At 58.5% G+C, this 22,566-nt stretch overlaps 1 protein-coding gene across 1 annotated transcript; it reads right to left on the reverse strand.

Moving 5' to 3' along the window:
• Window positions 1-1,390: 1,390 nt before the first annotated feature.
• On the reverse strand, window positions 1,391-19,882 carry SPDEF (SAM pointed domain containing ETS transcription factor). The gene is made up of 6 exons (XM_042985274.1): window positions 19,521-19,882; window positions 8,073-8,537; window positions 5,806-6,003; window positions 4,732-4,779; window positions 4,493-4,639; window positions 1,391-2,059 (listed from the first exon to the last, which is right to left on the reverse strand). The coding sequence occupies exons 2-6, from the start codon at window positions 8,506-8,508 to the stop codon at window positions 1,881-1,883; spliced, it is 1,008 nt and encodes a 335-aa protein (XP_042841208.1). The 5' UTR covers window positions 8,509-8,537; window positions 19,521-19,882; the 3' UTR covers window positions 1,391-1,880.
• Window positions 19,883-22,566: the final 2,684 nt, after the last annotated feature.

Genomic DNA, 22,566 nt, shown 5'->3' on the forward strand with positions numbered 1-22,566 from the left:
CCCAGCCCCAGCCCAAGACCCCAAGCCGCTCCAGGTTCAGGTCGAGCTGGGAACCTGCAAGCAGGTGGCTCCAGGGACTCGGCTGGGGGCAGGTCAAGAAGGCTGGAGAAAAAACCAGTTCAGCAGAGCTGAGCTGACTTCTGGCCAGGGTCCCAGGCAGCCCCCTCCCTGGGAGGAGGCAGACGGCCGAGGCACAGGCCTGGGGCAGGGCCCCCTCCTCCTGCCAGTCCAGTCCCAACTGACAGATGCCAAGGTGGTGTTTGCTCACTGGCAGAAGTAAACTTTCTTCTGGAGACAATAAAATTGCTGAGGGCAGAAGGCAGCAGAATAGGGCAGCATTTAACCCCCAGTGGCCTGGGTAGCACTGACAGGCTCCCAGTCCTGTCTCCTGGAAGCCTGTCATCAGAACCTACGGGTTATGGTGGCCAAAGGTGCCAACCAGCCACAAAGCAGGAGACACGGAGGGGCAGAGAGCACGCTGTCCTTGTGGGTCCAGCTCCTGGTTCTGCCGCTGGCTGGCTGTGTGGCTCCGAGTAAGTTGCTTAACTGCTCTGAGCCTTAGTTTCATGGTCCGCAGAATAGGGGAGTCACGCCTACCTCACAGTTTTGTTGGGAGGGTTCATGACAAAAAAGCGGTAGAAATACCTAGCACACAGTCGGCCCCCAGGTCACTGTTGAGCAAATGTGAGGAAGCTGAGACAGTTGATGCCCCCAGGAGAGTGGGTGGTAGGTCCCCCTCTCCCCCACCCAGCACACATACAGACCTCCTGAGCCCTACCTATCCCCATCCCGTGGGGTGTTCGGCAGAGGGCATGGCAGAGGTCCGGGACCCTCCAAGAGAGACACCACAAACAAGTCAACCTCTCTTCCACCCGTTTGCTGTCGAGCCAGGGTCCCATAATGGGGGCTGAAGTGCCCACTCTCTCCTCACCCCTGCTGCCCCATCCCAGAGCCATTCTGTTTGGCCAAGCAGAGACCAGGGCTCAGGGGTCCCTCGCAAGAGGGTTAGCACCCTGGCCACTTAAGGCAGAAAGCCCCCGATCTACAGCACAGCAAGAGGCCGTGGAGGACGCCACCGTCTCCCCCCGCCTAAGTAGGTAGACCCTCTTCAGCCCCAGCCCTGCTCCTTCCTATGGGCCCCCATGTGGGTGGGAGGAGATGAGGGTGTTTCTAGCCCCTCCCAGGCCTTGAAGGCTCACTGCCTCTCTCCCACGGCCTCTACCAATTAATTACCCTTTTCCGTTTAGACTCCGCTCAATGCCACCTCCCCCAGGAAGCCCCCTGTGACCACCCCAAGGCCACTGTGACCACAACCACTTTGAGCAGTGGTGGCCTTGGGGCTGTGCCACTCACTCGCTGCACAGACACTGGGGCCACGGTAGTTCTCTAGTATCTTTATTATCCGTTCCCAAGAGCACCCCAGGCTTCCCGACTCGGGGGCACAGACGTCTCCTAGCATCATGCCAAGCATGGTGCAGGATGGGGCAGCAGGGAGCACTGGACTGCTAGTGGCCTTGGCTAAGTCACTGTCATTCTGTCGGCTCTGCTCTGGAAATTCTGGGGTCAGAGGCTGGGGTGGAGGGATGGCCTTCCCCAGGGAGCCATGAACACTGAGGACAGCCCTGTCTCCTTCCATCTTCCAGGGAACTGGGCATGTGAGCAGTCAGGCCCGAGGAGGAAGCACTCCCACCCAGGGGTCCCCCGGGCCCCGGAGAGCTCATTTACGCCCCTGGAAGCAGAGGGCCGTCCCCTCCAGGACCTTAGACTCCGACGCCAGGAGATTGCAGTCTCCCTCAGCTCAGGGTCCAGCAGAGGCAGGGGTGGGCAGGAGGGAGGTCTGGCGAGGGCGAGTTTCAGGCCTAAGGCCTGGCCTGCAGCCCTCAGATGGGGTGCACGAACTGGTAGACGAGGCGTTGGGAGATGTCTGGCTTCCGGATGATGCCCTTCTTGTAATACTGGCGGATAGAACGGCTCAGCTTGTCGTAGTTCATGGCCGGCCGGTTCTTGCGGATGCCCCACAGCCGGGCCACCTGAGCGGAGTCCTCAATTTTGAAGATGCCTGGGGAAGCAGGTGGGCCCAGAGAGAGCCAGCGGTGCAAGGCGGGGGTGTGCCAGGAGGGAGAAAGACCAAAACCAGCAGGTCAGTGTCGGCGGTGGGGGGTGAGGGCCAGGCTGGGGGCGTGGGGGGGCATGCTATCTACTCCCAAGGTGGCAGCGAGGGTTAAAGAAATTTGTGCCCCAGTAAGTGGTAAATGATATTATGGGGTCACAAACCTGCTGAGTGCAGGGTGAGCCTGCGTACTTTAGCGGGTTATGTGGGGCCCCGAGGGCCTGGCCCCTGCCAGCCTCTGCTCCTACTGTGGGGTTTGCACACCCTGCGCAGAAGCCCTGTGGGGCTCTGAGCTGTGCCTACGGCTCATTTGTCAAGGTCATCCCCACTTCCGCCCCTGCCCCCACCACCTTGACCAGCAGCTCCCAAGCCTGAAAGACCTCTTTGCCATCCTCAGACGCCGAAGCCAACACGGCCCTTTCTGGTAGGATTAATTCAGAGCAGGTGGGGAAAAGAGTGGATTTGGAGACAGGCTGCCTCAGGTTTGAAGCCCGTCTCTGCCATATTCTACCTCGAGAAGCTGTTTGAGGCCCCTTTATCGTGAGGGTGGAGGGGGTTGTAATGACTACCGTTTGTTGAGTGGCGACAGAAAGTGCTTACAGCGGAGTCTGACAGAAGTGCCCCTTGGGAGGAACTATGACATTGTTAACAATCCCAGTTCTCATTCTAAACCCTCCTGGCAAAACCCAAGCCAGCACACCCCTTCCAGGGAGCCTTCCCAGACCACTTTGCCCTCCCTGATCTCCTCTCCCTAGAAGTCTATCATGGAACCGTCTTCCTGAGGACCGGGCTCGCGTTAAGTCTCAAATAGACACGAGGGTTACCGTGCCTTGTGCAGGAACTTCTCTCCACCCCCTCTAGCCCCTATTTGTCCTTCACACTCAGCCCAAGTCACCACTCCCGGGAAGTCCTCCTGAACAAGGCACAGCTGCCCCCACCACCCTGTCGCAGCCCCGGCACGCTCTGTACCCCAGCTCATTTCACTGCTGGTTCTCCTATAACCTGCAGGTCCCTCAAGGACGGGGTGCAGCTGAATCCTCCCTGCACCAAAGGGACACTTATTCTCCGTAAATGTTGGCTGGGCCGGTGTGGAACCAGAGGATGTACTCAGTGAAGGTTTGTTGGAGGAATGAATCCTGTCCATTTTACAGATAAGACGACTGAGGTCCCAATACCCATAGCTACTAATGGCAGGATGGGGTCTAGAACCCGGGTTTCTTGGTTCTGAGTCTTTTCCAACATACACACACATACCATCTAGTCCTGCACTGTCCAGTGAGGTAGCCACTAGCCGTATGTGGCCCCTGAATACTTGAAATGTGGCTAGTCCGAATTGAGATGTACTGTAAAATACTCACCAGTGTTTGAAGACTTAGTAAAAATGTCTCATTAGTAATTTTTATATTATGTGTTGAAATTTTAATAATCTTTAATATTAGATTAAATAAAAGCTTATTAAAATTAAATTCACCTGTTAAGGGGCACCTGAGTGACTCAGTTGGTTAAGCATCCAACTCTTGATTTGGGCTCAGGTCACGATCTCACGGTTTCATGAGTTCGAGCCCCATGTGTGTTCTGTGCTGACAGCATGGAGCCTGCTTGAGATTCTCTCTCTCTCTCTCTCTCTCTCTCTCTCTCTCTCTGCCCCTCCCCTACTTGCACTCTCTCTGTCTCTCTCACAATAAATAAACTTTAAAAGAAAAGTTCACCTGTTACCTTTTTTTTTTTTTTAATGTGGCCTCTTGGAAATCTAATACTGCCTATGAGGCCCACGTGGTATTTCTCACCGGGCACATTAGTCTCCCTGAGGCAGCTATGATGTTGTTTTTAAAAAATTTTTTTTTAATGTTTATTTATTTTTGAGACAGAGAGAGACAGAGCATGAACGGGGGAGGGTCAGAGAGAGAGGGAGACACAGAATCAGAAGCAGGCTCCAGGCTCTGAGCTGTCGGCACGGAGCCCGACGCGGGGCTCGGACTCGCAGACCATGAGATCACGACCTGAGCCGCAGTCGGACGCTTAACCGACTGAGCCGCCCAGGCCCCCCAAAAATGGGGGGAAGCTATGATGTTTTGAAGGGGAAGACTGTGTCCAGTTCTCGGCAGAGTATTAAGTCCCTAGCATGTCCCCGGCCCCGTGTGGAGCTGGGGGTCCTGTATAGGACAGAGCTTGGTCAGGAGACACAAGCTACACGCAGATCCTGACGCTCCAGTGACGGCAGCGTGTCCGGCATTCGGGGCAAAAGCGGGGGGCGACTCCCCCCACCCCAGCCCCCAACCCCCCGCCATCCCTGTGCCTGGCACCTGGCAGGAGGCCGGCAGGCTCCCGCCAGCGTCAGTGAGGCCCGATCCCCTCGCGGCTCGCGTGGGGAGCCCGGCTCACCCTTCTCCTTGTTGAGCCACCGGATGAAGCGGCCGTAGCTGTGGGGCTTGAGCAGCAGCTCCTTGAGGAACTGCCACAGGTGGATGGGCTGCCCGGAGCAGGAGGAGTCCACCTCGCTGTCGGTCCAGCTGTCCTCGCTGGTGGAAGCTGGGCAGCCAGGGAGGGGGGCGGTGAGTGGGGCGCCACCCCTCGACCCTGCACCCCAGAGCCCTGGCCCCTCCCTGCTGGCCCTGGCTCACCGCAGTAGTGGATCGCCCCAGGAGAAGTCCTCTCTTTCATCCAGGCCGCTGCGGGGCAAGGAGAGAAGGTTGAGACCCAGGGCAGACCCAGAGGGCAGAAGAGGGTGTTCGGGTGGGACTGAGGCCAAGCGGCGTGGATGGAGGCAGTCAGCTTCTGCCCCCATCACCACCTGGCTCTCTAGCCAGGCACTTGCCAGCTCCTGGGCGGGGGCAGGACACCGGTCTCTACTGGTCATACATGTGAGTGGGTCCCATGCCTTTATTGATCCCAGACCCCTAAGGGCAGGGGCCTCGACTCGTGGGGCAAGCACTGCCTCCCCCAAAGCATGCAGCTCCGTGCAGGGCACGCAGTGGGATGCGAGGTGATTTAAACACTAAGGGGTTGGCACGCAGCCATTAGAAAGAGGGCAGCTGTAGAGATGCTGTTGGGGAGCCAGGTCCAAGATAAACCAAGAGTGGAACAGTGTGATACTCTGGCACGATCCATGTTACAAAAGGGTGAAAACCACACGTGCATGTTTGCTCGTCGTGTGCGGAGACTCCCTCCAGCACGTACCCAAGAAACCAGTAACGGTGGTTGCCTCTAGGCAGGGGGACTGGAAGGCAGGGGGTCAGGAGCGAGGGGGGAAATTCCTTTTCACGGTACTATTTCCATTATGGTCTTTTGAGAACTCACGCACACTGATTACCTCATTACTCCTTTAATGGAAGACAACACAGAACAAACACAATTTCAAAAGGACAAAGGAGGACTTCGTGGTCCCCACGGTCCCCATCAGCTATGCCGTCCGCGCTCTCACAGTCCGACTCCTACCTTTTAACTTCCCACACGCTCTGGCCCTAAGTGCTGTGGGTTTGCCCAGGGCTGGGAGTGGGTCAGGGCTGGTGAGTCGGCCCAGGATCTGGGGAGGCAGCAGCAAGTGGGGCTGAGATTTAGAACAGAGTCCGAACTGGGACCAACCAGCTGCTTCCCCAGCAGACAGCGGCCCTGGCGGGAGTCCCAGCCTAGCGCCCCCCTCCGGGTCCCTGGCTCGGAGCTCGGGAGGCGCCTCTCTCACCCATGCCGCGTCCCACCTGATTTCCAGATGTCCAGGTGGGCGTGCAGCACGTCCCCACCCAGAGGTGAGCGCTGGCGGAACTGCTCCTCCGACATGGCGCACAGCTCCTTGCCCCCCAGCTCCTGGAAGGCCTTGCCCACGGGGGGCAGCCGGTACTGGTGCTCTGTCCACAGGAGCCACTTCTGCACGTTGCCAGGGCTCCAGTCCACGGGGTCTGGACAAGAGACACTCCCTCAGTTCCACGGGCTACTTGAGGCCACCACCCCGAATGTGGCCGGCTCTGCTCTGGTGGGGCGCCCGTGGGAACTGGAAGCTTGTGGCCCGGATTGTGTGCTCCTGGGGTGAGAACAGGCCAGGCCAGAGAGGGCCTTGAGGGGCCCTGTGGAGGGGGCACCCAAGAAGAGAGGGGAGTGAGGCAGAGGAGCCGGGGTCCTAAAAACAAACTTGGCTCAGGGCAGGGTAGCCTGGGGCCTCTGCACCCCCCACCTCACCCAGACCTCGGGTCCCCCCCGACCCCTCCGGTCCCTTCAGAAGGCCTTTCAGGAAGCCCCCTCCCCGGAGGGGGCGGTGACATTAAACCAGAGACACCTGAGCTGCTCTCTCAGCTGCCTCTTGCCTTCCCCAAACCCTTCAAGGAACCAGGGAAAAAACCCAACCAGGAATTAGTCCTGCAACCCGAATCCTAATCTCCACTGTATTTTACAGATGAGGAAACTGAGGCACAGAGAGTTGTAGCCTCTTGTCCAACAGCTAACAAAGGGCCGGGTACGTACTAGCTGCTCAGTGCACGAGCATTGAACGAATAAATGGCAGGGCACCGGGCGGTCATGATGCGGCTCTCCAGGCCGCAGAGGCTAGGAAGAGAGTCACTGGCTAGGTTCCCCGGGGAGCTGCTCTGGGGTGAGGCTGGCGGGGCCTGTGGGTGGAGGCTGGGCTGGTGGCACAGTCACAATGGGGCCTCCAAGTGAACACTGTGGCCTAAGCTGGTGCCCTAGCTGGATGACCTGCAGGCTGGGCTGCCCCCACTTCATAAACCCATTTTCCTTCCCAGGGTCAAAGCAATTTGTTTCTGTCTCCATTGTTCAGAGGGCAGGCCCCTCCCCAGCCCGGTGTGGGAGAGGAAGCAGAACGGGGAAACCTCCAGGGGCAGGACGGGCATGGGGCACCTGCAGGGATGGTTGGGGGCGGGGGCCGGGCCTAAGGGACGCCTGAAGACTTTTTGTGTGACAGCAGCACGAGAGTGGGATGCTCAAATGCCGGGATCCGGGGACCCAGGAGATGGGTCAGGCCTGCCCAAAGCTGGAGAGACGATGTGGGAACAGGAGGCTGGAGACCCCGCAGCCCCTCAACTCACAGCATCGGCCCCACAACCACACCTTCCAGGCACACACGTGTGCCTGGACTCCTAATGCCCCCTCCTCATCAGAGCCCTCATCACCACCGGACCAGTGACACACATTTATCTAGTTATCTACGATCCGTTTCCCTCACTGTAATGTCTGCTCAGTGGATAAAGGGGCTTTTGTGTTGTGTTCCCCACTCTATTCCCCAGTGCTAGAACACAGCCTGCCATATTCAGAAGTTACTGTTTATTGAACATCTATTATGAGCGAGGCGCCATCCTAGAAACTGGGGATATAGCAGGCAACCAGACAAATGAAAATCCCTGCCCTTGGGGTGTGTACCTTCCAGTGGGGGAGACAGAGAGCAAATAAAATGGATAAATAAAATATGCAGGGCATCGGACCGTCCATGCGATGAGAGAAATAAAGCAGGTAGGAGGAGTAAGAGTTGGTGGTGTGGACAGTAACATCAACAGTGGGGGCAGGGAAAGCCTCATCAAGACAGTGCCATTTGAGTCAAGATCTGAAGGAGGCACAGGGTGAGCCAAGGAACTCTTTGGGGGAAGAGCGTTTTGGATTGAGAGATGCAAAGGTCCTGAGGCGTGAGGGTCGTGGGCACAGCAAAAAACAGGTGTGGCTGGAGCAGAGTAGATGAGGCGAGCGTGGAGACGCCTCTGGGGGGGTGGGTAGAGGGTCAGATGGTGTAGAGCTTGATTGCATTGCCTCCAGCAGTTGGGGCAGAGAGGGTAGGAACCTTCCCAGGCTCACAGCTGCTGTGTGCCGTGGGCTGACTGTATGTGCAGAATCCCCAGCATGCCTGGTGTTGCTGAGGCCGGGCCAGGGGTGGCCAGAGTGCACCTTGCGCGGCCCCCCACACCCCCAGCGACCTCAGCCCTGCTTGCGGCCCGCCTTACGGAGGGGGACGTGCGGAAAGGCTCACCTGCAGTGATGTTGAGCAGCTTACAGGCTGTCTCAATGTCCTTAAGCACCTCGCCCACCACCATGGACTGCACCTGCTCCAGCGAGTGCTCCTCCAGGGTCAGACTCCCCGGTGCCAAGTCCAGGCTGCCCCCGGGGGCTTGGCTGTCGATGACAGGGCACTGCTCGGGCTCCTCAGGTGGCTCCTCCCGAGAGCTGGCCCCGGGGCCCTTGGTGGCCCAGTTGCCATCCTCAGGGTACAGCATGTCAAAGTAGGAGAGGTAGAAGGCAGACAGGCCCTGGTCAGGCGTGGCAGGCGGGCTGGGGCTCCAGTCCCGTCTCTCGGGCCCCACCGCCCCCGCGGCCGCCTTTTCCACGCCCGTGCGCAACACAGCGTCGGGGGGCAGCAGGAGGCGGCCGGGGGCCACGCTGCTCAGGCCCGGGCTGGCGCTGCCCATGCCGCCGTTGCTTGGGCTGGTGGCTGTGTCTGCAGAAATAAGAGAGGAAGGCCAATCAGGGTCTGGCTGCTTCCCCATCCCCGTGGGGGCCACTAAGCTGGTTATGGGGATGAGGGGCCCACTGGGCCAGGGAGAGAGTTGGGGCTTCCGGGTCATTGGGCAGTTAGGACAGGGCTGGGCAGATAGGCTCCTGGCTGGGAAAGAAAGTGAGGTGTAAACAGCTCCCTCACTCCCCAAGAAAGCCAGGTTGGCTGAAAGCAGCAAATCTTTACCCACGCGGTGTGCTTACAACACCCTTCTGAGGTCCTCGACCTCATTCAAGCCTCACAACGGAAGGCATGAGTAGCCCCATTTGGTAGATGAGCACACTGAGGCCTGCACAAGTAAACTTTAGTGTCCGGGCCTCTGGCCCCAGGCCAGCCCATGCCCAGATCCCCCGTCCACCGTCCTGTGGAGGAAGTTCCTTTTGAGAGCTAACCCAAATCTGTCTTTCTGGAGCAAAGCTTGTTTTCTTTTACTCTTCTCCTAAAGACGGTGGGGAAGGGAGAAGGTCACCATCACCTTCACCTGGCGGTTGAAGGAGCGAGGAGCAGGTGAGGGGAGTGGCGGGGTAGAAGCCACTCACAAGTCAGGGAGGCGGGCCCTCGTCCCCCCCACCACCATTTGGGGGAGGTGAACAAATTGACACTGCTGAGGCAGTCACTGAGTGGCGCCACACTGGCTCAGGACTGGGTTCCTTGTACCCAGTCTTCCACCTCTTCCTCCCCAAAGGTACTGCCCCCTGCCCCTCCCAGCTCCCAGCGCCCTCTCCTTTCCCCTCGCCCTGGAGGAGTGTGCCCTGAGGAGGCCGTGCCCACCTGCAGGGGAAGGGTGTGCGGAGGGGGAGAGAGGGGAGGAGGAGCATGCTCTGGGGAACGACGGAGGCCCCCAGAAACTCAGACACCCACTCTTCCTGCCGCCCCGAGGCCCCCCAGGGGGCTACCACTTGGCCTCAAAACAGGAGCTGGAGGCCTCTTTCCACAGCAGTCATGCAGGCCCTGCTTTGCCGAGGGCCCTTTTGCTCTGCACCCCCTATTGGAGTAGGCGGATCGGGTGAGGCGGGGGCCTCAGGAGATGTACAGGTACCAAAACCCCAGGGTTTCTGGGCTATTTCTGTGATTTGTGGGCCCGGGACTCCAGCACGACTCAGGACAGAGGTGGAAGATTATCAACAAGTACACGCTCCTAATGAAAGTCAGCAGGAAGGAAAGGAGCAGACGAACCCGTTAAGGGCAAGTTCAGGTGGGCCCACGTGTTCCTCACGACGTGGTGCCTGGGCCAGCAGCATCGGCGCCACCTGGGAACGTGGCAAAAAATGCAGATTCTCAGGCCGACCGCAGAGCGACCGAGTCAGAAGCCCCTGGAAAGCCCGGCAGTGTGTTTCAGCTTTTGGGTGATTTTTTTTTTTTTTTTAACGTTTATTTATTTTTGAGACAGAGACAGAGCATGAACGGGGGAGGGTCAGAGAGAGGGAGACACAGAATCTGAAGCAGGTTCCAGGCTCCGAGCAGTCAGCACAGAGCCCAACGCGGGGCTCGAACCCACGGACCGCGAGATCATGACCTGAGCCGAAGTCGGCCGCCCAACCGACTGAGCCACCCAGGCGCCCCGCTTTTGGGTGATTCTGACACAAGCTCACGTTTGAGAATTGCCGCTTGAAAGGCGTCGGGCCAGTGAGAGGGAGAGGCATTAATCAAAGGACCGGTAGACTCTACTGGTGACATGTACTGTGCCACACCGGGACAGTGGGGGGCTCCCCGGCCCATCGTGGCTCCTCGAATGGGACTGACCTGGCTGCCCGGTTAGCCTCGATGTGCAGCGGCATTTACCCCTCCCTGGAGGGGGCGCAGGGAAAGAACCCAGCTGGCAAGATCCTTCTGGCTTCTCTAGGCCTGCAGCTAGCCCATTCCACACCTTCACATATCTCAGAAAACAGCGATCTTTCTCTCTGGAAAGCAGAGTTTGGTGAATGGGGCCCGAGTGGAATTCCAGCTCCGTCTCGTCCCCTCCCTTGTGCAGTGCCCAACTGTCCCAACTTTAACATGGCAGCTGTGCCACTTCCTGTGGCGGAGAGAATGCCAGCAAGAGAGAAGGGTGTTCCCTTTGATTTCGACTCTCCCTTTCAAGAGCTCCTTTAAGTGACAAGGAAGGAAAGGTCAGGGTGGGGTGGGGCTGCGGGGGGCAGAGGGCAGGCCTGGAATCATTTCAAGGCCTTCTGTGCAAACACACATGTGTGCTGTGGGCCCAACATTATTTATCCAGGCCGTGCCAACAGCCCCCTCTGCTCCCGGGTCCCCACCCTGGCCTATGCCCACGCCCTACCCCCTAGGAGGCCCCACCCCTGGAGAGCCCCTCTCAGCCCCCCACCTCGTCGCCCCTTCCTGCCTCCCGCCCCATCCACGTCCCCAGGGCTCCCGTGCCTGCCACGTTAGGACAGTCTCTGCCAGCACCCTGGGCCATGTGCCAGGGAGACAGAAAGCTTTTCCGAGAAGCAGAAGAACTTGCTTCCCTCGTGGCGCTCCTGCTTGCGTGGCTGCAGCCACCGGTGGGGTGGGAGGCAGCTGCTGTTTGGGGGCACAGTGGCATGAGGGGTCAGTGAGGATGAACGGGTGGGGCAGGTGGCAGCATTTGCTGGGCCGGGATGTGATGACACATCCCTGACTCACTGAGCGAGCACCCGTTGCATCTGTCCTTCCTCAGAGAGCGGCAACCAGGCCTTATACTCATTCCCATTTTGTGGATGGGCAAGTGAAGGCGCAGAGATAAGTGACTTGGATCCAGGTCTTCTGACTCCTGGTCCGGGCGAGTTCCCGCCTCCGCCCCACCCTGCATTTCAGCTCCCCCTCACCTTGCTCCTAAATGCCAGGGAACCTGCTCTCAACCAAGGCTCGGTCCCAGCTCCCAACACCTCCCTGGTGAAAAATAATAATTGTGCGGTGGGAGGAAAGATCTGACTGTCCACAGGTGGGGAGGTGGTGGGGAGTGCTCTGACCCCCGCAGCCCAGATCCGGGGGGACCTTGGTTTACTGGTCAGGGAGCCGGGGATTTTAGTGTCCAGCCTGCAACTCTGGCGTCTGGCTCTGGGGCCAGACTCTGGCTGGAAGAGAGAACTGCTCAGTGAGCACTTCCCCAGGCCCAGAGCATTCACGCCTGTCACTCCTTTACTACCCACAGCCCCAGGGGACGTGGGCTCAGGAGCCCTATTTTATAGATGTGGACAGGGGGGCACAGAGGTCTTAATACAGCTTGCCAGAAGTCCCCAGCTGGACACGCAAAGGCTGTGCTCGTTGTGCCACATACCCTCTGAGGCTGGCCAGTCCGTTTTCCCAGGGTCCTGCCCACCTCCTGATTGGGCAACTTGATCCTCCAAAGTCCATTCCCACCTCCTGACTGCTCACTCCACGCCACTGTCAAGCTCATCTCCCTTCGATGCTCCTTCATCAGGCACCCCTGTGCTCAAGAACCTCCCATGGTTCCCCATTGCCACCCTCATGCAATCCCAATGGCTGGTGCCCATGTCTCAGCTCACCTCCTACCCAGCCCAGATTATCAGAGTTGGAAGGGACTATATGTTATATGAAAGTTTTGTAGATCACACATGGGGAAGGGATTCATTCGCTGGTCAGTGGCAGGGTCTGGACCAAAACCAGGGATCGATCGACATTTATCCGGGCTCTAATGACAATGGCATTTCTCCCCTGGCCCCAGTGCTGTGGGTACAACATGGCTATTTTGTGTTGCCATCCCCCTGCCCAAGATGCCACTTCCCTCTCATCACAGTTCAGCCCAAAGCCCCCTCCTCTCCCAGGAAGCCCTCCTCAACAGTTGACTTCCCAGCTCTTCCCACCTGTGCTGTGCAGTTCAACCATGATTATATCCACAGGTGATTGTTCACCCATGAAGACACATGTGCACTGGGGAAAATGAGGCTCACAGAGTGGCAGGGACGTGCCCACAGTCATGGCAGAGCGAGGACCAAACCTGGGGCCCGCTGACCCTCAGGCTCCTGCTCCATAGGCACAGGGTCCTGGGATAAGCCCCATGTTTGCCAAGCCCGGGTCCCTGTGAAGGCTGGCCCAGCCCTCCCACTGGCCTATGTAGGCTGGGTCCGAGATGCTGCCCGTCTCCTGAGCGATGCCTCCAGCTCCCAAACCTCGAGTTGATCTTTTCTGGATTAAACCACATGTCTGGATTAAGGCTCAGCATGTCCTGGCTCCCTCCTGCTCCAGAGGCTCTGGCTCAGACTCCAAACAAAGAAAATTTGGTAACAGCTGGTGGAGGCCAAGGCCCAGATCTAGGGCCAGACCAGTGGGACCGCGGGGCTGCGGCCAGAGGGATTAGCCACCTCAGGGGCCCTTCTCTCAGCACCTCCCACTCCCTCAGGAAGGCAGATCAAGGAGAGAGGGCAGAGGGACCCAGAGTTGGAGATTTATAGCAGCCGTTTCATGCCACTGCCCGGCCTCCCGGGTTCTCACTGCCACCCCGACCTGGCACCGGCAGAAGATCGCCTGATATCTCCAGAGGCCACAGCCTCAGGGAAATGGAGTTACCAGGGAGGTCTTTAGGCAGGCTCTGGGCACTTATGGGCTTGGAGCCTGTCTCCCACATCCTGCTCAGTCCAGGCTCCCAGATCGCACCCCCGGGGGGATTGCAGGTGGGATAAATGTTCTCGGGCCCCTACCCCCATCGTGAGACCCAGCCTCAGGCTGCCCAGAGCCCAGGACCCTGGCTGCAGACCCCAGCACCAAGACAAGAGCACCAGGGGAGAGTGGGGGGGAGGGCGGGGGTGACAGAACCTGCCACTGAGCTCTGTGTTGGCCTTTCTCCACCAGCTGGGGCAGACCTTCTGGGGCTTCCTCACTGTGGCCCACCGTCCTGGCTGTCAGCCTCTCTCTCCCTCCAAGCAAGGGCCTCCTTCAATCTGTCAGGGTCAGGGGACTGTGGGGGTGTGACTAGGGCCCGGCCAGGGGCCATGCAGAGTGGGTAGGGGCCACACGGGCCTGCCCCCCAGTTAGCTGGTCAGCACCTTGGAGAGAAGCTTGGCCTGCCCAGGATGCAGGGAGACTGAGGCCAGTGCCCAACCCTGCCCGCCTCTGGACCTAGCCTCTCCCCGCTACTTTCTCATTCTTCCACCCCTCCTCCTGCCCCCTTACTTCTCCTCAGTCGCTCCTGCCCTCCATGGAACCTCAGCTCCCTTTGCCCTTTAAAACTGTTCTTCAAACGAGCTGGACCCAATAAAAGGACCCAGCCTCCTCCTTACTGACCACCCTTCCCTGTCCAGAGCGCCACCTCTCTCCACCAGACAGATTTGCCTTCTTACCCAGGAAGGTGTCCCAGGCTGGCTACCTCCAGGCAGCTCTGGCCTTCCTCAAGCACCCCATTGTGGTCATCCCCAGGCACCTGCTGCCCCTGGTGACCCCAAGGACAGAGAGTAGGGAGGTGGGTCCCTCAGGGGTGACTGGGGGAGGACTTGTCTATCTTGGGCTCAGCATGAGAACAGGGGAGGTAGGTTTCTTCTAGGTCTCCTGGCTTTCTCCCACCTCGTCAGATCCCAGACCCGGGCAGGCCCCTGGCCTAACTTTTCAGGAGCCCTGTTCTCTGGGAGGTTCAGCTTGAGCCTGGAGGTGTGTGTGGAGACTGGCGGAGGTTGGGGAGCAGCGAGGCTATAGGAATCAGAAGCTGGGTAGGGAGTTGGGACACAGGGCCAGGTGGCAGGAGCAAATAGGTTCAAGGGAACATCAAGGAGTCTGGTCTAGTCTGCTTTCCCCGCAGTTGCCTCGGGCAGCCAGGAGCCCAAAGGTTTGCTCCCGCTGCACGGGTACCACTGGCGTCCACGCATTCAGCCTTCCTGACACTGTTTGTGACACTGTCCGGGACAAGGTGAAGGCCAGCTAAATAAACTGCTTCCTTGGGTTCGCGCAGCCAACCCAGGGGGCAGCCACTATTACTCCCACCTGACAGACACGGGTGCCGTGACCGCGACCAGGGAAGTGTCTGTGGTGACTGAGCAGGGACCGGAACTCAAGACGGAGCACTTCCCTCTTTTCACACAGTGCTGTGACTCAGCACCTCCCAGCCTCTAGGGTCCCCCTGCTGCCCACCCCTTTCACCTTTGCTTAGGCCTCCCGCTGACCCAGCCCCTGCAAATGCCCCACAGCGGAGCTCTGGGTGGCGCGGACGCCTGCAGCCTGGAGGTGCAGAAACCCACCTCAGCCTCAAGCTCTCCCCTGTGTTTGAGTTTGCTCCAAAGGCAGGGGGTGGGGAGGCGTGGCCTGGGAAGAATTGGAGCCCTCAACCCCTGGAGATGTGAGACCTTGTCCTGCTCTGTTCGCGCTGTATGTGGGGCCCTGGGCAGCCCCTGGTCCCCTCCGGGCCCCAGTGTCCTTTTCTGTCCTCTGAAGGGATAAGTCACCTCTCAGGGCTTTTCTAGCCCAGACGCTGTCTGGATTCTATGATCCCATGGCCCCCATCTTGCCCCTGAGCCTGACTTGGAAGCAGGATGGTGGAGAAACAGCCGGACTCTAGGGGCTCCCCCGGCAAGTAGAAACGTGATTCAGGGTGGACATTTGGGCAGAATAAGGGGTGTGGCTGTGTCTCCTCCCTGCCTCCCTCCCCTGGAGTTGGTTGGTGTCCAGAGCCTCTGAAAAACCCAGCCCAGCCTTCTGCCCAAGCAGGGGCTCTGCCAGGCTGCCTCTGGCCTCACATATGGCGCATCAGACGGACTCCCAACCCCAGCAGCGTCCCCTCTCCACTTCATGCAGGCAGCCAAGACCCCAGCCGGGACAAATCCAGGGCTTAGAGCCAGTGATGCTGGGGTGGTCAGGCCACAGCCCCGATTTCCAGCCATATCAAGTTCAAGTCTTGCCTGACTTTCAGAAACTGCGGCTCACGTCTTCATTCAGCCCTTGTTGAGACAGGCCTGGTCTCAGTACCCCATCGAGCTCCTTTACTCTCCCTTGGCCATGCATATTTCACCTTCGCTCAAGCAGCGCCGACTGGGCTGCCCCGCCTCCCTCTGGCACAGTCTCCCCAGGACCCCACAGATCGCCCCTCTTCCCTGCGCTCCTCCAGCACCTCGGCCCCATACCACCCCTCCCAGCACCTGCTCCAGGATGCAGGCTTCAATGTTTCATGGGCATCTTGTTCCCCCAGCTACTGGCCCCGCTGGGCAGCCGGGTCCCTGAGGGTGTGAGAACACGTGGCTTCCCCCGGCTCCTGCCTGTGGCACCTTGGCCCGTCCTCTCGGCCTCTGCCTCCTCATCGGTGACACAGGGACTCAAAGACACCTGCATCTCTGGGGTTTGGCCAGGCTTTGCGATCTCCCAGAGGCGGGTGCGCACACTTGTTACCCCCCCCCCCACCCCGTCTCTAGCCTCACGTGTCTCGGCGGCCTCCCCCAGGCCAGGCACAGCACTCCATAAACCAGGGTTGGTGAATCTATAAAGTCTTGACAGGGCTGAGGGAGAAAATGCGCCCTGAGACCCAATCATAGGGCTGGGGAGCACACCCTGGGGTTTCAGGACAAAGTGAAGGCACTCCAACATTGCACAAAATGACAGAAGTCCAGAATGAACTGTCCTGAGAGGCTAAGAACAGAAATTGCTTCAAAAGAGGTTTAGAGGGGCGCCTGGGTGGCTCAGTCGGTTAAGCATCCGACTTCAGCTCAGGTCACGATCTCACGGTCCGTGAGTTCGAGCCCCACGTCGGGCTCTGGGCTGATGGCTCAGAGCCTGGAGCCTGCTTCGGATTCTGTGTCTCCTCTCTCTGCCCCTCCCCTGTTCATGCTCTGTCTCTCTCTATCTCAAAAATAAATAAACGTTAAAAAAAATTTTTTTTAAATAAAAAAAAAAAGAGGTTCAGATGGGCAGGGATGGGTTCCTAGGGAGTTACTGGGGCCCACATCCCCATCTGTGAAATGTTAGCGGAGACACATCGCCCTTCTGTCCTAGAGCCCTGTGGAGGGGGTTGTGGGAGTCAGAGGCGGGAAGAACTTGCTGCCCAAGAGCAGAGACACTTAGGTCCCCACCAATGTCACTAGTCCTGGGTGCTGAGACCCTGGCTGGGCAGCCACCCCCAGGCCCCTCTCCTGAATCCCAGAGCTGGAGGGAAAAGGGAGGGCTTCTCAACTCTGGTGGTGCCAGAGAGGCCTCATTGTCCCTTTCTAAGGTCCTGAATGGGGGCCTGTCTATCTGGTCCCCAGCAGAGTCACACAGGTCCCTGGCAGGGGAGGAGCGGTCAGTCCGTCAGTCAGTCCGGAGGGATGAGGAGGCTCACTTTCCCTGGGTCTGGAGGCCCCGCCCCAGCTGCTGAAAGGTAGGAGAGGAGAATCTGGCAGGGGGCACCTCCTGAGCCAGGAGCATGCAAACGAGGCAGGGGAAGGAGCCCAGCATTAAATGTCAGGAAGAGCCCAGGGCAACTGGCCTTGTGCAAAGTTTGCTTTGGGAAGAGTTGTTCTACCTGACAGGCTGCTCCCTTGGCTAGGGGAGCAGGGCGGGGTGAAGAATGGGATGGGGGCGGGGAGGGGGCAAGGGGAGGGTCCCAGACCAGGATGGAGCCTCACCTCCCTTCTCTCTAGCTCTGGGACTGGGATAAGTGACTTGGCTTCCTCAGAGATTCAGTGATCCTGTCTGTTAAATGGGCTGTCAAGAGCATGCCTTAAGGCTTATGAAGATTGAGGGAAGGTGGATGGAAATTTCTTGCGAATTGAAATGGGTGGAACATTCAGGAAGGTGGCACCGGGGAGCAGGTGAGGGGACGGGGCTGGAGAAGAGGGGAGGGAAAGGTGATGGGGTGAGGAATGAGGGGAACAGAGGAAGAAGCAGGTGGTGATGGTGGGTGGAGGCTGGGGAAGAGTTGAGGTTGGTGGCGAGGGAGACCTGAGCCTTACCTGAGGTCATCCTGCTCTCTAGTCCAGCCCGGGGCAGCTGCTGGCCTCACTCACCCCTCCCTGGCCTCTAGGAGGAGCCAGAGCTAGAGCCACCCACCTCTGCTGACCCGAGCCTGGGGCACAAGCCTGGGAAAGCACACATCTTAGAAAGCTGGCAAATCCAGCCAGTCTGCCTCCACCAACTCCTATACAGCCTGCAAAATCCAGCTCCAGATTGTCCCTTCCACGAAGCCTCCTTTAACAGAGGAGGCCACCTTGTCTAACCTTCTCATTACACAGACAAGGAGCTACAAGGGCAGGGAGGAAAAGTGACTTGCCCGAGATCACACAGGGGGCCTGAACCCACCCTTTCCTGCCCTCCACCCAAAGTGTCTTTGTCCCCAGGTCAGTCTGAACTGACTTCCCCAGGTTACACTCAAGCCGCACCAAGCTGTTTAAGCACAAATGGGGCCCTAATTGTTTCAAGGGTATGAACTTTGTATCTGCAATGACCTCAATGGTAGAAAGTGGGTTCTCCTCTTTTTTCTACTTATTTCTGATCAACGGAACACCTGCTGAGTGCCCGCCCTCTTCCCTCAGGCTTGGTGGACAGAGAAGCTCCATGCAATTCAGAGGGTCCTTGGGAAAATCAAATGGCGTCGCATTTTACCGTGGGTGTTTTATAATTGCTAACTCACAAGAATCGAGTCCAGTAGAGACAGAGTTTTCGGCTCTAGGTGTCCTCACAGCGCCTTTTTCATTTCTCAAAGGGGAGGGTGGCTCCCCACCCTCAGAGAGCATCTCCTCCGCACCTCAACCTCCCCAAGAGCCCTGAGGATGCTCCCTCTCCCCAAATTTCTGTGAGTTTGGGGGGCGGGGTGAAACTTCAAGCTGGGAGTCTTTGGCTCTAGCCCCACCCCCAGCTGGGCTGGGTCGTGTCGGTGGGGGGCGGGGGGGGGGCACTGTGTGCTGGGGAGTCTCCTGCCCATCCCAACCGCCACCTCGCCACCTCGGGCCTGGGGAAGCCCGATGCCTGTTTGTTTTGTTACTCAGCCGAGCAGCTGGTGCTGGGGAGATGCGGCCTTACTGGGGGTTGCCGTGAAGCAGGAAATGAGGCCGAGTCCTAGACTTGACTAAGGAGAAGGAGAAAGGCCGTTACTGTCATATAGGGAACGGGCCACTGGAGGTCTGTGGCCTGGGTATGGGCTGCTGGGTGGGTGAGGGGATCCGGGGCCGGCTCCATGGGACCGCCCACTCCCAACATGCACACACACACACACGCACACACGCACACACGTGCACACCTGGTCCAGCCTCCAGGGGAGTCCCCAGACATCCAGACCCTCTGGCTTTCTACCTTGTCCTCTCCACCATCACTTCCCTCTCTCCCCACAGCAGACATCTGGCAAATCTTAGACATGAGCGTCCCCAAGGACGTCCCTTTTTTCTCCTAGCGTGCCCAGACCGGGGCCCGCAGGCCCAGAACGCCCAGACCCGCGTTCTGCCTCCCTGGGTACTCGAGCCCTGTTAGTTCGCTCCGCAGCTCCCCAGCCCATCTGGGTTCTGGCCCACCACCGCCCAAACCCCGGGCTCTGGGCCTGTCCCTCCTGCTCCGACCCAGAGCCCGGCCCTGAGCCTCCAGGCTTCGGCCAGCCCCTGCCCACCATGGCCTGTCCCCAGGCGGACCCTTCTCTTGGCAGAGCAGCTGTGGCTGGCAGTGGCAGAAAGGTCGTCTGTGTTTCGCCAGCCAAGCAGAACTGGCCGTGTCTCGGGGACCGAGGCTCTGCACCTGCAAGGCTGCCTCCCTTCAGGCTGTACGGGCTGGGCTCCAGGTGGAGCCCAGACGGGGGCCATCCTGGGCCTCTCACCAGGCCAAGGGCTCACCCGGGCTCTGGGGTCAGCCCAGGGCAGGGGGGCAGACGGGCAGCATAAGGAGGATCAGGGGATTCTGAGGGTGAAGGACCCAGATCACAGGCCAGCAATGCCTGGGAGATCAGTTCTGGACCCGGGGACCATGCCTCCAACTCCTGCCCTCTGTCACCCGCTCCGCACAGCTGGGAGGGGGAAGCCCCCATGGCAAAGCACTCTGCCTTCCCACCAGACTTACCCGTTGTCTGCCTGGTGCCCAGGGAGCCGTCCACCGTGGAGCCAACCTTGGGGGCCAGGAGAAGGCGTGGGCAGCGCGGGCCACCGCTGGGTCTCAGCCAGGCATCTGGGGGGGCAGTGGGACCAGGGGCCAGAAGGGCTGGGGGCAGAGGTGATACTCGCGTGGGCCGCTGGGGGCCTGGCCACCCTCGAGGGGTGGCCCTCTGAGATCTCAGGGCTGTGTGCCCTGTAAGGGAGCCCTTTGCTCCCAGCCCGGGGCCACCTGCCCGCACGGTGGCAAGACCTAGCCTGAGGGGCTTACATGGAGGCCGTGGTGGGCTGGGGTTCCAGATCTGCAGGGCAGTGTGGACACGGGCAGAGTGCAGGAATGTGCTGGGAGGAAGGCAAGCAGCCGTGAGATGAAGAGTTGGCCAGGCCTGATTTCCCATTATAAGTAATCCTTCCTTATTTACCTGAACAAATATGCTCCCTGCTTACCTCAGACCACAGGCGGACTCCTGGTTAACCCTTGCAGGCCTCCCTCTCCTTGATGGGGCATCCATATTCTGGCAGCTAGAAAACCTCATTCATTCATTCGTTCATTCACTTATGCATTCACTTACTCATGTTCATTAGTTGATGCGTAGCCACTGAGCTTATAGTATGTGTAAGATACAAGGAATACATCTAGAGCAATGTGGGACAGGACACTAAGAGGGAGCAGCCAAGATTGGGGAACAGACAAGCAAGCTCAGTGGAAATTCAGAGCCACCCATGCCCCCAGTGGAGGGCCGTGGAAGCACCCAGCAAGGCAAGTCAGAGAGGGCTTCCTGGAGGAGGTGCTGTCTGGCTCTCCAGGCCGGGGATGGAAGGAACTTCAGAGAACCCCGTGGAAAAGGACCTGAGGCTTGTGGGCCCTCTCACCATATGTGGGACCCATGCTCTCTGTGCCCCACGGGGCCTGTGCGGGCCCATCATGCAGTGGTGTTCAAGGATGATCGGGAGCTCACTTTCCCAGCCCAGAGTGGGGGCCGGCCAGCAGCAGCTTGTTCTCTGACAGCCCCTGTAGGATGGAGACGATGAGGTGCCCATGCCTGGCTCTTCCCCCTGCATGAGTCCCAGGAGGACTGCAAGGTTGAGCTCAAAGGTCTCGCCCCATTATGCCAGATGGCTTGAAGTATGTCGCCGGAGGGCAGGGGGCTGGCGCTTCCTTTCTCTGGATCACCTTAGAAGGGCACCAAGCACAGCTACCCCCATTCTGTCAGATGAGGGCATTTTAGACAACGTTCATCGTTGTTTTCTAATCTCAAGAGGACCTGTGTGACTGCCCACAGTGAGAGTATTCTAGGGCTTCTAGGAAACCCCAGGGCCTGAACGCACCTTAACCGATGCCCAAATTCTCCAACATAACATGGTTGGACTTTTCACCCCGGAGAGCCCGGCACCTGGCTGTTATCACCACTGGCGCCTTGGTAAGGATGAGTTTCTACAGTGATTCGCCAGCAAAGTGGAAATCGGATGGGATGGAGGTCGGGGGAGAGAATACGAAGTCCTAAAATGGCCACAGTCGACCATCCCAGCCCCCAGGGGTCGATACGTCCCCGCAGGTCCTCCTCTAGAAAGCCTTTCCGTAACCCACTCCCCTGCCTGGCAGGCAGCCTTCCCCTCCAGTCTCACAGAACCCATGCTTATGTCAGCGCTCTGACACACCCAGAACAGCGGCCGCTGCTCAGTGAGCACCTGCTATGTGACAGGCACTGTTCCACACTCGCAAGATAAGCTATTCCCCATATTATAAGCACTATAACAGGGTAGGTACAAGGAGCACCCAACAAATGCTTATTCGGTGGATGGGGTGTCAGAGATAGTCACTCCCCCCCCACCCCCGCCCCCATGTCTGCTCTCCCTATTTCCTTAGTAAACAAGCCTCTAATTTTTGGCTGGGAGCTTGGCTACCTGACTCTGTGACCAAGTGGAAGTGTTATGTGTCAATTTCTAAGAATATTTCTTTCTTTTTTTGAAAAATGGCAATTTCTTTTTTTTGAAGGTTTATTTATTTTGAGAGAGTGCGTGAGCAGGGGAGGGGCAGAGGGAGGGGGAGAGAGAGAATCCCAAGTAGGCTCTGTGTTGTCAGCACACAGCCTGATGCAGGGCATGATCCCACCAACTGTGAGATGACAATCTGGGCTAAAGTCAAGAGTCAGATGTTTAACTGACTGAGCCACCCAGGCGGCCCTAATGATATTTCTTAAAGGTAAACTGGCATGTACCATTTGCCCCCTTCTTCTTTATCCTTCCTTCATCCTGCTTCCTGGAATGCAACTGTGACGGCTGGAATTCTGATTGCCATCTTGGACCATGAGGACAAGATGCTGGATCAGTGAGCTGGAAGGAGCCCAGGTCTCCGAGGACTGCACAAAACCTCCATACTGGCTCTGGACTGCCTGTCTCAGGAATTTGATGAGAGAAACAGACCTTCCGCTTTTGTTAAGTGTTGTCTTTAATGCTCAAAGTCTGATCCTAGCTGAGGCAGACCAGAAGATAGACAGGCAGATGGAGACAGAGCACTCTTGCAGCCAGAGTTTTTTATGTACACAAAAAACCTTGGCCTTGGGAATGTTGCCCTTTGAATGCTGGGAATCGCCTTGTCCTTGGTGCTGGGGAGCACTCCACAGATCTCTCCAGGGATGGGTGGGCGTGAATGGACGGACCGGGCTAAGCCGTGCTGAGTGTGGACAGTGGTTCTATCTGCCCAAGCCTAGAGTGGGTGCTTCTGGAAGCTGGGAAGCTCCAAGAGGGAGCAAGGAGAGGACTTGCCATCCGCTCAGCTGGGGCTCACATGGGCTAAGGTGCTGAGAGCTGTTTGGAGTGACATCAGTGGTGGGCTCAAGGCAGGTGTGGTACCCACCCAGGACACTCTGTTGCCTTCCAGGGGAAGGGAGGGCCGATTAGAAACTGTCCTTAACCCATGAAGGGACTCTGGGCGACACACCCCACCTCAACACCTCGATCCACCCAGTGTAATGTTACAGCATCAGCTCAGGGTTTGGCCCAAATACACAACCCAG

The sequence above is a fragment of the Panthera tigris genome, chromosome B2, assembly GCF_018350195.1.
Source record: "Panthera tigris isolate Pti1 chromosome B2, P.tigris_Pti1_mat1.1, whole genome shotgun sequence".
NCBI lineage: Eukaryota > Metazoa > Chordata > Mammalia > Carnivora > Felidae > Panthera > Panthera tigris.

Excerpts from the sequence above, each read along its gene's own strand:
- SPDEF (XM_042985274.1), bottom strand. The coding sequence starts at position 8,508 with ATGGGCAGCGCCAGCCCGGGCCTGAGCAGCGTGGCCCCCGGCCGCCTC. Across the intron at positions 4,780-5,805 it reads CCTGGACATCTGGAAATCAG|CGGCCTGGATGAAAGAGAGG; the intron begins GTGGGACGCGGC and ends CTTGCCCCGCAG. Across the intron at positions 2,060-4,492 it reads GTGGCTCAACAAGGAGAAGG|GCATCTTCAAAATTGAGGAC; the intron begins GTGAGCCGGGCT and ends CTGCTTCCCCAG.